The sequence below is a fragment of the Trichosporon asahii genome (genome assembly GCF_000293215.1).
Source record: "Trichosporon asahii var. asahii CBS 2479 unplaced genomic scaffold scaffold00054, whole genome shotgun sequence".
In the NCBI taxonomy this organism is placed as follows: Eukaryota; Fungi; Basidiomycota; class Tremellomycetes; order Trichosporonales; family Trichosporonaceae; genus Trichosporon; species Trichosporon asahii.
The window spans coordinates 19,955-33,652 of NW_014040870.1; the positions used below are offsets into that span (position 1 = coordinate 19,955).

At 58.2% G+C, this 13,698-nt stretch overlaps 4 protein-coding genes across 4 annotated transcripts; 1 reads left to right on the forward strand and 3 right to left on the reverse strand.

Annotated features, from left to right (window-relative positions):
* Positions 1 to 737: 737 nt before the first annotated feature.
* A1Q1_03223 (ubiquitin-specific protease) lies at positions 738 to 3,966 on the reverse strand (the record flags this gene model as incomplete). The annotated part of the gene is made up of 3 exons (XM_014323503.1): positions 738 to 1,877; positions 1,917 to 3,467; positions 3,514 to 3,966. The coding sequence occupies 3 exons, from the start codon at positions 3,964 to 3,966 to the stop codon at positions 738 to 740; spliced, it is 3,144 nt and encodes a 1,047-aa protein (XP_014178978.1).
* Positions 3,967 to 4,593: 627 nt separating this feature from the next.
* Positions 4,594 to 5,675, forward strand: A1Q1_03224 (nucleolar protein, Nop1p; the record flags this gene model as incomplete). The annotated part of the gene is made up of 3 exons (XM_014323504.1): positions 4,594 to 4,750; positions 4,798 to 5,126; positions 5,184 to 5,675. The coding sequence occupies 3 exons, from the start codon at positions 4,594 to 4,596 to the stop codon at positions 5,673 to 5,675; spliced, it is 978 nt and encodes a 325-aa protein (XP_014178979.1).
* Positions 5,676 to 10,633: 4,958 nt separating this feature from the next.
* Positions 10,634 to 11,168, reverse strand: A1Q1_03225 (uncharacterized protein; the record flags this gene model as incomplete). Its single annotated transcript, XM_014323505.1, has 2 exons — positions 10,634 to 11,012; positions 11,068 to 11,168. 2 exons carry the CDS (start codon positions 11,166 to 11,168, stop codon positions 10,634 to 10,636), a joined length of 480 nt encoding a protein of 159 aa, XP_014178980.1.
* Positions 11,169 to 11,483: 315 nt separating this feature from the next.
* Positions 11,484 to 13,658, reverse strand: A1Q1_03226 (uncharacterized protein; the record flags this gene model as incomplete). Its single annotated transcript, XM_014323506.1, has 3 exons — positions 11,484 to 12,120; positions 12,707 to 13,345; positions 13,408 to 13,658. The coding sequence occupies 3 exons, from the start codon at positions 13,656 to 13,658 to the stop codon at positions 11,484 to 11,486; spliced, it is 1,527 nt and encodes a 508-aa protein (XP_014178981.1).
* Between the last annotated feature and the right edge of the window lie 40 nt (positions 13,659 to 13,698).

The window sequence follows — 13,698 nt, forward strand, 5'->3', positions numbered from 1 at the left end:
CTGCGCGCGCTCGAGCATTAGGAGTGTGAGTCCGCATGGTTCCGCTCCCTCTCCTATTTCCAAGTTTCTCTCTATAGTCTCGGTGGCTCGTCTGGTTTCTAGAATATTTCGCAACGCTACGAGTACGTTTTTGTAAACATATGTTGATACGTCTGAATGCACAATGCCAGGGTATGAGAAGTTGCTGGCGAGACACTCATCCATCCTCACCATCATTCACCAGACTGTCACTAAACTGTGACCAGACTGTCACTGGTCACTGGTCACTGGTCACTGGCCACTGGTCACTGAGTTAATGTTCACTTGAATCGTGACTGCACTATGTCAGTGTCCGCTCACACGAGCGCAGCCTTGATGGATCGGGGAGCGGAAGCGGGAGGAAGCGGGAGTGCAAGATGCTATGGAGATGCAGTGCATGCGGGGACCTGGCGCTCGCTCGCAAACGGGCGCACCGGTCGAATGCTGAGATGATGACCGGACCTATGACCTGGGGCGTATGACCTGGGAGACCTGTGGGACCTATGAGATGGGCGTTCGGGATGGTGTGGAGTGGGGTGATAGAGGTGGATGGGAGGTGGATGGAGGTGAATGGGAGGGGGATGAGAGAGGGGGGGTATCAAGATGCCAACGTCGCACTCTGGGAGTACAGGGTATAGACTTTTGCTGCTATGCCACTTTTCCGAGCTCACTGGACTGCTCGCACTGCTCGGCCACAGCTCGCTCGCTAGCGCACCGACTCATCGCACGCGCTGATAGAATAAGAGATAAGCACACTTCTCGCGTCCGGCGACGGTGCCCGCGCGTCCGTCCCTCTCCTCCTCCTCCGAGACAATCACGTCCTCGGTCGGGACGGGCTGGACCGTCTCGTCGTCAAAGTGCAGCCAGCCCGTGCCGTCTGGCCGCGCGACGCAGACCGTGTAGTGCCCGCCTGTTGCCGAGTGGCCGTGGTGGTACACGACGCCGAATAACCGGTACTTGATGCCCTGCGGCGTGCGCTTGGCGGGAGAGATAATCTCGGCAGGGATCGTGAGCTCGGTGCTGTACGCGACGGGCTTGGAGCGCTTGACGACGTTCTGCTCCTGCGGGTCGTAGACGAAGCGCTTCAGATGCAGAATCAGCACGGGCGGGAGCGTCTCGAGGTACACCTGCTTGGTTGCGTCGACGTTGGCGTTGCGCGCTGCTGACCAGACGCCGGGTACCGTCTCAGGCTCGTTCAGGTGCCGCAGCGCGTCAACGAGCGTGTGCACCTCATTCGCCTGGATGTCGAGCTGGAGAGGCTGGTACGGCTCGAGGGTGACGCTGTCCTTTGAGCCGGGGGTGTGGAGGACGGAGCGCAGCGAGCCGCCGAAAATGCGCGAGACAGACGACTCACGCGTCTCGGCCGTGCGCACCACGTGTGTCTTCTGCTTCTTGCCAACCTCGAGCCAGTCGTCGTCGTCGTTCCGCCGCCCTGTCGGCGAGACGGGCCGGTCGATCGTTCGCTCACTGTCCCCGTTCGCGGCCGCCGACTTGGCCACGGGCTTTGCGGGCGCGGTGCGAGAGTAGAGGTCGAGCAGCTCCTCGTGCAGCGTGTTCAGGAAGAAGCCGAGGTACTCCTCCGCGTCCTCCTGGTAGCCGCGGCGCATTGTGTCGAAACGCTTGTTCTCCTTCATCGCGTCGTACACGTTCTCCGGGATGAAGGCGTTGTCGCGCGCCTTGCCCTTGGGCGTCGACGTGCCGTTGCTTCCGTTGGTGGAGGGACCGGGGGCGAACTCGCGCAGGAACACGACCATGGCCTCGAGCAGAGGCGTGCGGCGAGCAAGGTCGGCCTTCAGGCGCTTGCCGAGCTCTTCGAACAGCTCAGTGAACGGTGTACAGTAGCGGAGGACCTGGAGAATCTGGGGTGGGTTAGCGCAGCTCAAGCAGAAATAACCTACAGTGTTGGCGAAGCACATGTTGCCCGTGTTGATAAGACCGCGGGGGACAATAGGCGCCGGGGCACCAGCAGGACGACCCGTCAGACCATCCGTGAGCAGACGAGCAAGGTCCTCAGCAGGCGTCGGGGGAGCTCCAACGGCGGCAGCCCACGACGACGGCTTGGCTGCGGGAGGCGACCGCGGCGTCGATCGTCCATCAGAAGGGGGGACCCTGGACGCCACGCTCTCAGCGGGCAACGAGTCGATCGACTTGGAAGGGGAAGGCAGGGTCGACGACGCAGCAACCGAAAGGCTGTTCGGGGTACCGGCGGCAGACTTGGCAGGCTGGGACGAACGGAGCAGCGACGCCCACGACGAGGGCTTGACGGAAGCAGGAGCGGGCGAACGGACGGGCGCAGGTGCGGGCGTGGATGCGGACGGCTCCGCAGTGGGCGCAGCAGGTGTCGGGGTGGCAACACCGGCCGCTTTCGATGCCTCGGGCTCGCGCGACAGCGGCTCGGTGATGACATCACCGAAAGTGAGCGCACGATGCGGTGGGGGCTGGCGACCACCCTTGACTCCGACAGCGTAAACGGCCTTCCCTCGCGGCTTCGACGACCCCTTCGATTGCCGTCGCGGGGCGGATTCTGAGTCAGCGGCGACAGATTCCGACTTGACGCTGGCGGGGACGAAGCGGGAGAGGTGGGCAGCGTACGAGTTGCCGCCCTCGGTGTCGTGAGCTGGCCTGTGTGGTCGTAGCCGGACAGGATCGGCGGCAAGCTGCTTCTTGCGGGGCATCGTGCACGAGGAAGGGGGAGGGGAAGTGAAGCCAGCAAGAGTCGCGCCGGTGAAGGTGAGTCCGGCAGGCTCGACCGGTGATGATTCCGCCAGGGCGGGAGGAGGGGGAGGATGGGATGCTGACGGTGCTGACGATGCAGAGTCGTTGGCGTTGTCTGATGAGGGATGTGTTGATGGGACAGTGTCTGGTTGTGCGGGTTGATCGACCTTGGCAGGTGCAGCAGATGCGGGTGCGGGTGCGGGCGAGGGTGAGTCGGTTGCAGCCGGTTCCGAAACTGAGGGCGGAGGCTCGAGTGACAAACCCAACGAGCCAGCATCCTTGGCCTTTTCCGGCACTTGTGCAGGCGGAGGCTGCTCCAGAACTGTTGGCGCCGATGCATGTCCGTTCGGCAACGGGCCGTTTGCGTTCGCGGGCCCATTTGCGTTTGCGCTTGCCGCTGTTCGTGATGTGGGCTCGTTCTTGCGCACCGGATAGTTGAAACCTTGGGCAGCAGGGTTCAGGCCCTTGGAGCTGGCGGCACTGACAGGAGGTGCGCTCGTTCCATTCGGTCCCCCATGCGGCGGCGGCTGCTGCTGTTGCTGCTGGTCGCCGCCCATGTACACTCCGTCTGGTCGGTAGCCCATTCCGTTGTACATTCCCGGCTGCTGGTACCCGACGCCGACGCCGTATGCATACGGATGTCCCGGCGGGTAGAACGGCTGCTGGGGCGCAAACTGGGGATTTCCGTGATACGCGCCCGATCCGTCGTCCTCATGTCCGAACTTCTGGTCGCCCTCGAATCCGCCGTACGGTCGTTGGAAATTGGCTCCACACCCCTACGTAGTAGCCGTTCTGCATGGTGCCCGGTCCTGGACCAGGTACTGGCATCTGGCCGTAGGGAGGGTAGAACTGCGGCTGGTAGTATCCGGGGTAGTTGTCGTATCGGAAGGCGGGTTGGAAGGCTCCGGCTCCGGGGTTGGGGTGATGCGGGCGCTGCTGGCCATGGTGATGGGGGAACTGCTGAGCGGCGTAGTAGGGGTTGTAGGGGTAGTTGTTGGGGGGATAAGGGGGCTGGTGCTGAGAGGGGCCTGCGGGGTAGGCGAGGGAGGGGTAGGTGGGCTGCTGTTGCTGGTGCTGCTGGTGCTGTTGGGGCTGCGGCGGCGGGGGTTGTTGAGGTTGTTGCTGGTGTGCGGTGGTGGTGTCTTGGAACTGGTGGTCTTGTGTCGGGGGTGGTGGTTGTTGGTGGTGAGCCGCGGCGACCGCGGTGGGTGCGCCGGGTTCTTGACCTGGCATGCTGCTGCGGACTGTGCCCTGTGCGTGCGATGGGCTATGTGTATGCTCTGTGGATATGCGATAGGGGAGTGTGTGTGTGTGTAACAGGAGTGGCTAGTGTAAATGGACAAGGACGAGGGGTAAGTGTGGATGGGTTCGGGTGGTGGTCAAACGAGTAGGTAGGCAATAGCGAGTGATGATGAGCGGTGAGATGGGGGCTCGCCCGCGACTCGCTCGGTGTCTCTCCAGCGACCACTCGCCATTGTGGCTCATTCTCACCCATTCATCACCGAGTCATTTCCACTCATTACTCGAAGCCATTACAAACGGAATCAAATCCATCATTTAGCCTCGTTTACAATCTCCGTCACCAGCCAGGGCGCGCAGGGCGGATAACCTTAAACTGACCAAGTTCATTCCCGGCCTCCACCTTGGGACATGCACACTCTATATCAACGGATCGATTATTTTCCCACATTATTCTCATTTAATCCCGTTCCTCCGAAAATTACAGGCGACCAGCCCACACACTGTCTGTCGCCCGTCCTAGACGATCATCCACCTCGTAACCTCCAGCATTGGATCCTTAACTTTGGCTCCATACACTCTTACCCCCCCATCTCTCAACCTTTCAACCCAATCGATAAAATGGCCTTCGGAGAACGCGGTGGACGAGGCGGCGGCCGTGGCGGTGGCCGTGGCGGATTCGGCGGTCGCGGCGGTGGTCGCGGCGGAGGTGCTGGCGGACGCGGCGGATCCTTCGGCGGACGCGGTGGCGGTCGTGGTGGAGCCGGTGGCCGTGGTGGTGAGTAACGCAGCTTATCTTCGGGAACCGCTAGCTGACAGTGACAGGACCCCGCGGTGGTGGTCGCGGCGGTGCCGGTGGCCGTGGTGGTGGCCGCGGCGGTGGCCGTGGAGGAAAGGCCGGTCTCGGCAAGAAGGGAGCTGGCGCCGTCACCATCGAGCCCCACAGGCACGAGGGTGTCTACATCGCCAAGGGCAAGGAGCACCTCCTCGTCACTCGCAACCTGACCCCCGGAGAGAGCGTCTACGGCGAGAAGCGCATCTCGGTCGCTACCATGAACGACGCTGGCGAGGAGGAGAAGGTCGAGTACCGTGTCTGGAACCCCTTCCGTTCCAAGCTTGCTGCTGGTATCCTCGGTGGTCTCGACGCCATCCACGTGAGTATCTGCTGACTAGCAGCTACTGTATAGATGCTCGGTAGCTAACCCTTGCAGATCAAGCCCGGAGCCAAGGTTCTCTACCTCGGTGCCGCCTCCGGCTCCTCCGTCTCTCACGTCGCGGACGTTGTCGGCCCCGAGGGCATTGTGTACGCTGTCGAGTTCTCGCACCGCCCGGGCCGCGACCTGATCGGCATGGCTAAGAAGCGCACGAACGTGATCCCCATCGTCGAGGACGCCCGCCACCCGCAGAAGTACCGTATGCTGGTGCAGATGGTCGATGTCATCTTCGCCGACGTCGCGCAGCCCGACCAGGCGCGTATCATTGCGCTCAACGCGCACCACTTCCTCAAGCAGGGAGGCGCGATCGTCATCTCCATCAAGGCCAACTGTATCGACTCGACGGCGCCTGCCGCCCAGGTCTTTGCGTCCGAGGTCAACAACATGCGCAAGGAGGGCATCAAGCCCAAGGAGCAGCTCACCCTCGAGCCGTACGAGCGTGACCACGCCATGGTCGTCGGCATCTACGAGCGTCACTCGGGCAACTAGACACCTCCCCCCTTAACCCCCTTCACATCACATCAACATCTTTGGCACGCATTTAGCCATTTGTATACCTTCGCCTATGGCATGTATTGGGATCGAGCACTGCGGCGAGCGGCAGCGAGCGAAGCGAGCGAGGCCGCAACGTGAGCGAGCGACAGCGAGCACAGCGAGCACAGCGAGCGCACTGTGATCTCTGAAAGCGATCGCGAGCTCCTCCTTTACATAGACTCAGGCGGATTCTGTACTTGTAGCCCACACCATACCCACAATGCACGGCCTATAGACTCGCTCGTATTCTGCTCGTATTCTGAAAGTTTTGCAGGACCGTCCTATGACGTCGCAGCAGTAATTTTTCGAAACACGCGACCAGCTCTTTGCACGTGACTGGACCTGGCTGGATCTCAGGCACGCCTCGGCTGGAGATTTGGTGGCTATTTGGCCGTGGCAATAAGGATGGGCGACGAGTGCAGGTATGGAGCGGAACAATGGAGGACGGGGATGCATATCCTAAGCAGAAGACAGAATGAGGAAGAGTGAGAGAGTTGGTGGAGTTTTACAGGAGGATAACGCTGAACGTCACCTGAACACAGCATATGCGCAGCCGACGATTTGAGGCTGCGAAGACAATGCGACAAAGCCCTGGCCGTCTTTCTCCTAATCGTCTGGACTGGGTGTAAGCTTAGACTCTGTACATGTACAGCTTACACCTTTTCTCGCCCCACATCCAACTTTGAAACGGTGAGATAGTGGGAACTGGCTGGTTAGTTAGCGTGTGAGGGCTCAATGGCTTACCCCGATGCTGTGGTTGAGATGCACTGACGATGGGTCAGCTAGTGAAGAGGAAGTGAGCAGCTCACCGTCTGTCATTCACCCGAGAAGTTGTGCAAAAGACGCTCTGCAAATCAGCTTGTGGAGGAAGTAGGTACCTTACCTTCTGCGGCCTGGGCGTTAGCTAGACAGGACGGGGCAGCTCACCATTTCTCTGGCCGGCGAATCCCGTGCCCTGTGGGTTAGCTATCGAGATCAAACTCTGCCCAGCTTACCGAATCCGTGTCATGTGGGCGTCCGTGTGTCAGCTTTGAGTGCGTGAGGGACTGAAGATCAGCTAACTCGTCAGGTCACGATAGCTTACCAACTGCCTGTTGTCTGTGATGTATTTGCTGATTGGCGGACCGTCTGCGTGTCAGCTCACGAAGGCACTTGGAACAGCTCACCTTCTGTCGATTAGCTAATGAGTACGAACCAGAAAGCTCACAATCTTCTAGTTTGGCTGGCTTACCGTCGCTTACCGTCCCAGCTTTGGCGAACGATGGCGAGTCGTTAAGTGCCCCCCGCCTGTTAGCTCACTGGAGAGCCTGGAACAGCTCACCGTCTGGAGATCAGCTACAGAGCAGGAGCAGAACAGCTCACACTCTTGAAGGTTAGCTTGGAAGTGGAGGCTCCGGGAAGCTTACTGTCTGCTAGTGAGCTCGAGAGGATCAGTGGTTCAGCTCACGGTCTGTGGGTGAGCTTACTGTAGACTGTCTGCTTCCAGCTCACCATAGCGCACGGCCGACCGGGATCTCTCAAATTGGCCAAGAGAGGACTGCCTGTCAGCTCTCCAAGCAAAGTGGTGAGCTCACAGTTTCAAGGTTGTGTCGTATCGCCTCGTCCGTTGGATGAATCCGACGGCTCTGGCGGTCAGCTCGCGTCAAGAGGCTTGTCAGCTCACCTCACCGTTCGTGACTCGGCTCCGAGAAACTAACGAGATTATGTAGACTGCTGATCAGCTGGACACCTTGCATGGACAGCTCACGTGGCGGTTGTGGAGACTGCGTGTTAGCTAAAGCCGAGCGGGAGGAGAGCTTACCAATATCAGTCAGCCCTTAGCACGTGAAGCTGGACCATACTCGCCTGTTGGTCAGCTACAGGTCTTCCGCCGTGTAGCTCACCTTCACCGGCTCGAGGAGACGTGGAGTGGCAGCTGAGATCAGTTTACTTGCCCTAGTGTTGAAACTCACGCTACCACTGGCGGCTGCCCCGGATACCACGCTCAAAAGCTCAGACACTGAGGTCAGCTTTACCTTCGACGACTTAGCTCACCTTGTCGCCCACTGCGGTGGTGTGGTTTCGGGAGTACGGTAAGATCCGATTGTCAGCTCCCACTACACATGGTCCTCAGCTTCGGATTATTTCCAACGGAGTGTCTCCCAAATCGAGCCAGGAGGCTGTGAGTTGGTTAGCTATCGATTCAACATCTTCCCTAAAGCTTACGTCTTCCTCCAGCCGACGTCTGCGCTTATCAATCCACCCGAACAGCCAAATCGCATATCAGAGCTGTAATCAGCTACCATGACCACTTCTGGTAGCTTAAAGAGGTTGGCGACTGGAGTCAGCTTCATTTCTGCTTTCACAGCCTACCGCCAAGGATTCCCGGGCTAGAGTACGTAGGGTCTGATGTCAGCTCGAATTATGCTGTACCGCATAGCTCACACATCAGGTCCACATTGCTCCCCACTTCGCTCTTTAAGGCACTGAGGATCAGCTGGGACGTGGACTTTTAAGCTTACCCAAGAGTCTTTGCTTGTATCGACTCCAATGAAGGATGCACAGATCTGGAGAAGTCCACTGTGCACGCGCATGGTAGCTTACGTGGGTATTCTGCCGAAATGGTGACGGAAGCGGGAGGCGATTGGCTGGGATCAGCTTGTCTGTGGTGTTCCGGCAAGCTCACCCTTCTTCCCCCAGCCGCAAGTTTGGAGGCTCGTTATCTGTCGTCATCAGCTTGGAACAAGATTTTCAAAGCTCACATGTTCGTCGTACTTTGCGTGGTTGAGGACCGTGACTGGCTGAAACCTGGGGTCAGCTATGCCGCCTCGGAGCTGTTGAGCTTACACTATCGACTGACGCTCGATCACAAATATGCCCGGCTCATTGTCGGCCCCTCGGCGAGGCCCGCGCCACCCTTCCTCCGCTTGGCGCTCTGATGACCAGGGCCAACTGAGGTGAGCTAAATCGGTCCATCCCGAAGCTCACTGAAGCAGAAGCGAGTGTTGTCGAGCGTTTCAGGCCATAGTACCACCTGGCGTGCGCTACAGCGCATAGTCCATGAAGCTCACGGTCTCGTGCTACAGATTGACAGATGCTCCCCGACCCCCAATCCGAATTTTGCTGTGCTGTCAGCTTCGAGTACAAGATGAAGCTTCACGTACCGACTGATTCAAGCTTTCATTCTCGGGGAGGTTTCGTGACCTGTCGTCAGCTTCACCGGTCAAGCCAAGGCAGCTTACTGTTTCGGCTCGTTGATGTCGGCTCGAAAGCGCCGTCAAATATCTTGCTTTGGTTTTGACTCCGTGCCCCGGAACGCCAGCTCACTGCAAGGTAGCAAAGTGGGCTCATAATATCTTCCCGAAATTATCGGGAAGCATCAGAGTCTGCTGTGTTAGCTTGGCTGCAACCGCGACAGAGGGCTTACCCATCGGAGAGCCGAAAATGCCAGAAATTCTGGGAAATGCCACAGCGTCATCATTGTGGAGCCGGCGGAAGTTGCGACATTCAGACTCAACGTGTTGGACCGTGTCGTCTCTAAGAGGGAGCAATCACTGGCGTAAGCTTAGAGCACAAACCTCATTGAGCTTACTTTTCCAAACCAGTGCAAAGGTTTCGGGAAACGAGGGCCCAAGACTCTGTCGTGTTATGAGTGTGGTGGCGCGGATGGGATGAGTATGTGAGGAAGTGAAAACATAGTTGAGGAAAGTGGTTAGCGATTGAGAGTATAGGACGACGGAAGAGGCAACGCGGTCACCGTAAGGTGACGTGAAACTCTCAGTGTTGGGTAAGTAGACATCACCACGAGTACTCACCGCAATATCTTCAATGCTCGCGGAGATGATGCTCCTGCCACACCTCTCACCATTGTCGGAGCTGTGAGTGAAACGTCGAAGGAGTAGTACAGAATGACAATGACTTGAAAGTAAATCAAAAACGGTAGTGGTGAATGATGTGGAAGGGGGAAGAGGAAATGTGTGGACCAGCTGTCGTAGCCCTCGCCAAACTGTCAGCGGACAGCGGCACTATTCTCCATCCTGTCGGCATATCGGCGTCTCCATTCTCTTCGCACTTGGCGTTCACCGTTCGCTTCCCACACAGATGTCGGTCAGTGCGCTCCTCATAAGGGCGGAACTGTGGTGTTCGGGGGAGGCGGTGCCCAGACTCCGCATGGCACGACTGGCGAGGATTCCCAAGCGCGCGTCTTCGGTGCAACGTGCGAAGTGGAGTGCGAATGTCCTGTCAAGGTCCACGACTCTGTCTCTTCTCTTCTCATATTAAACTGGGGTGCTCATCCGACCGTCCAGCGGTACTTGATGATATGACTGACAGCCAGTGAAGACCAATCAGGCCCATTTATTGCTCAGTTGTTCTGCAGGTCTGCTGCGCCTGGCCGTACGCAGAGAGCACCTGGCAGAGGTGCTGTGAATGAGTGATGTAGGCGAGGGTTATCGCGGCAAGAGTCGTCCTGAAGGTGGCCGGCTTTTGCTGCTCGAAGCTGCCTGTTCAGTTGTCTGGTTAAATGCTGCGCTCGAGAAGCATTGGCCGATCGCAGATGTCAGTTGTAAGCGACTCGTCAGTGATGCATGTCAGATGCCAAGCTGCCCTTGGCGCGTCATCGCTCGGCCGTGGCAGACTTCACAAAGGCTCTGCGGAGACGGAGAACAATGCAAATGACGAAGGGGAGTGCATACAGGTGTGACACCATCATGTCTAAACGGGGCTCACTGCATAGTGCCCGCCGCCCTGGCGAAAGCCACGCGCTGCTTCGTAATCTCGAAAGCCATCTGGAAGCTGTTGCCGAACAGATTCGACTGGCCCAGCTCACTGTCAGCCAGAGCGTGAGGTGTGTCCGTCGTATGCAGAGCAAGGGCGTACTCCAACGGCATGGCCTTCACGAGGTGATACGGCATAATGCCAGGAAGCAAGCAGTACTAGTACTTGTACGCGCTGTTAAGGCCCTTGGGGTGCATATCTGATGGGTAGTCGGCCCAGGTGTACGCTGGCGCATCGTACGCTTGCTTGCACAGTTCCGGCCGGTCCAGGAACGCACCTGCAACGACGAGCAGCAGAGGTGGCCACTCCTTCTGTTTGACCTTGTCTTTGACAGTTTCAAGAGCGAAGCGCATGGCCAAGTCGCACTCGAACTTGTCGAGGAAACGTAACAATGCCAGTACTTGTTCGAACGGCGGGAAGTCTTTGGTCTCGGCCGGGGTGAAAGTTTGCTCGTCGATGAGTTGCTTGAACTGTCGCAGAGTCACAATCTTGTCGTCGAGTTGGGCTTTCAGCTCACCACTGCCGGAGGTGAGGGTGCTTCGAAAGCCAGCTCTGGTTGGTGAGCGGGGTCGTAGATATGGGTATGGCTCACGACCAAGTCATCAACGCATACAGTGGAATCGAGATCTCCACTCCTTCTTCAGACACGAGCGTGAAGGCTTGGCTCAAAAGTTCGGGGACCGTCGTGGGCATGATGTTTGGCAAAACTAGGGCTATTCAGCGAAGATTGGAGCTTCCAATACTGGGAAGCGGACGTTGAAACGCGAGCGGGCCTCACGATGTGTGTTTTAACCCGTGACTGCCCCCTCTTCGAACCGAGCTGTGATCGGCGAGCGGAACATCGCGATGGCCCTACATCTCTCCCTGTGTGCTGACTCGAGAAGCCCTCATAGGCAGCGAGAGCTCCTAGGCACACATTGGGCATGCTCCTATCGGCATACATTAAAGGCGACTATGAGGTCAAAGTCTATCTCCCCAATCGCAATACGTTCGTCGGCCGGCTGATGGTCACTCAGGAGCTGGACTCGTGTCTCGCCTCTCTCGCTTCACCTTCTTACTTGCCGGCTTGGCAGCGGACTTCCTCTCGTCTCCGAGTACTTGAAGCACCTCTTTGAACCTATCCCCGAGGCGGCAGCTGTATCCCTCTGGACCGACCCTAAAGGGGACCCTCGCCAAAGCCAGTGCGAGGATGTAATCAGCGGGGATTGTGTCGCGAATGTAAAGCGGAATGCCCATCGGATGAAGACAGTAAGCCTCCTCGCTTTTCAAGTCTTTAGGATGCCATAAACGTGAATAACCCTGCCAAGAAGAGGCAGGTTGGTTGAGGGCTTCTGGACAGAGTTCAGGTCGCCCCAGAATCAGCCCACTCAGAAAGAACAGCACAGAGGGCCATCCACCATGACCGACGATCTTCTTCCTCAGAGTACCGATGAAGTCTCGAACAACGAACTGGCACTCGTACTTATCAAGAAAGCGGGCGAGGTCAAGGACCTGGTCGAAACACAAGGCTGTCATAGACGAAAAATCGACCTTGAAAGTGCCATCGTTGATAAGCGTCTTGAACTGTCTCAGAGTGATGGCCGATTCGGGCAACTGGACCTTCTTCTCGCCGTCGCCGATCGCAACTAAGTCTCGGAATCCTTTCCTGCCGTCAGGAAAAAAGCTTCGAGTCAAATCGGGGTAGCACGGGCGGTCAAACGCCAGACCCCCGGTAGGAGCAGACGTCAAGGGTCGACCAGATTTCGGATGACGATAAACTTTCACATCGGCTCTTCGCAACCTGCTGAGTTGCAGCATAAACAAAGGGCGCGACCCTCTGTTCATTGGGAAACTGCAAGCAACTTCGGTTGAGCGATGAGCGGATGTTGTTCGTTAAAGTGGCGTTCGACTTTGGTGGTACGACCGCTTCATTCATTACTCACGAACATGTCATCAACTCATACACTGGAAAGGGAAACTCCTCCCCCTCGGCCGATACGAGAGTGAAAGTTTCGCTAAGCAGATCGAGAGCCGGCATCTTCCCATGTGAGATGCGCCGCGTGTGTTGAAGTCAACGATGATATGGGTAGACAGGGGTGTTATCGCTCGTTTTGTACCTTGGAGTATAACCGCACAGCGTAGTGCCATGGAGCGCCCCCTCCGCGTCAGTGTCATCAGTGAGGGTGAGTTGACCACTGCGCCCTGTCCGCTGCTGACGTCCCATCCGCAGATCCAGCAATCTGCATACCTACGCCTTACTCCTTTTCCCTTCAGCCGCCTTCTTCAGCTTTCCAATCTTACTAAGCTGCTCCGCGAACTCTCGTCCGTTGCGTGCCCTATCTTTGTCATATCCGGGCTTGATATTCTCCTTGACGGGCGTGAGGGCGAGCGCGAGGGTGTATTCGTACGGCAGCTGCTCGAGGAGCTGGAACGGGATACCGAGCGGGTGCAGCGTGTTGCGGTACTTGTCGCCAATGCCGGGCGGATGCGTCCAGGGCTTGTAGTGTGCCCAGCTGCCCTTGGGCAGATCGAGGGCCGCCTCGCAGACCTCGGGCTGGGCGAGTCTCGCGCCAACGGCGAAGAGCACGAGGGGCGGGAGCTCAGCCTGTGACGTACTGGTGCCTCCTGAGGCGGTTGCGGTCGTGGAAGGGCCGGAAGCGCCCCGCGTGAGGATCTCGACGAGATCCTTGAGCGCCCGGGGGCAGTCGTACTTGTCCAGAAAGGCCGTGAGGGCGAACACCTGCTCGAAGAAGGGAGTCGGGCTGAACTCACGCCAGGTGACGCGCTTGCCGTACACGAGCTCCTTGAATTGCTCGATCGTCTCGGCGCGCTCCTCGAGCTCGACGCGCTTCTCGCCTCGACCGGTCTGGAGCAGGTCCCGGAAGAACTTCCTGAGGGGTCAGATCCCCTCCACTTGCCCAGCATCTGCGAAGGATGAATGGGCCGTACTCACGACCAGGACATGAGGTCATAGATCGGCATACTGATCAGCTCGCCCTCGCACGACACGAGCGTGAAGTGCTGGCTGAAGACGGAGGGCGGCTCGGAGATCTTGAGCGTCGAAAAGGACGAATGACGCTGGCTGAAGAGACCCATTGCTTCCTCAAACTCGTCCTTGAAGCAGGTTCGCGGCATGGTCGTCGATGACTTGAAAGACGGTGTCGTATGCCAGATGCCTATATGGGTAGCGACGGTGCTGTGCATGTCCGAGTGCGTGAGGTGGTGGTGGGCTGCCCATGACGAG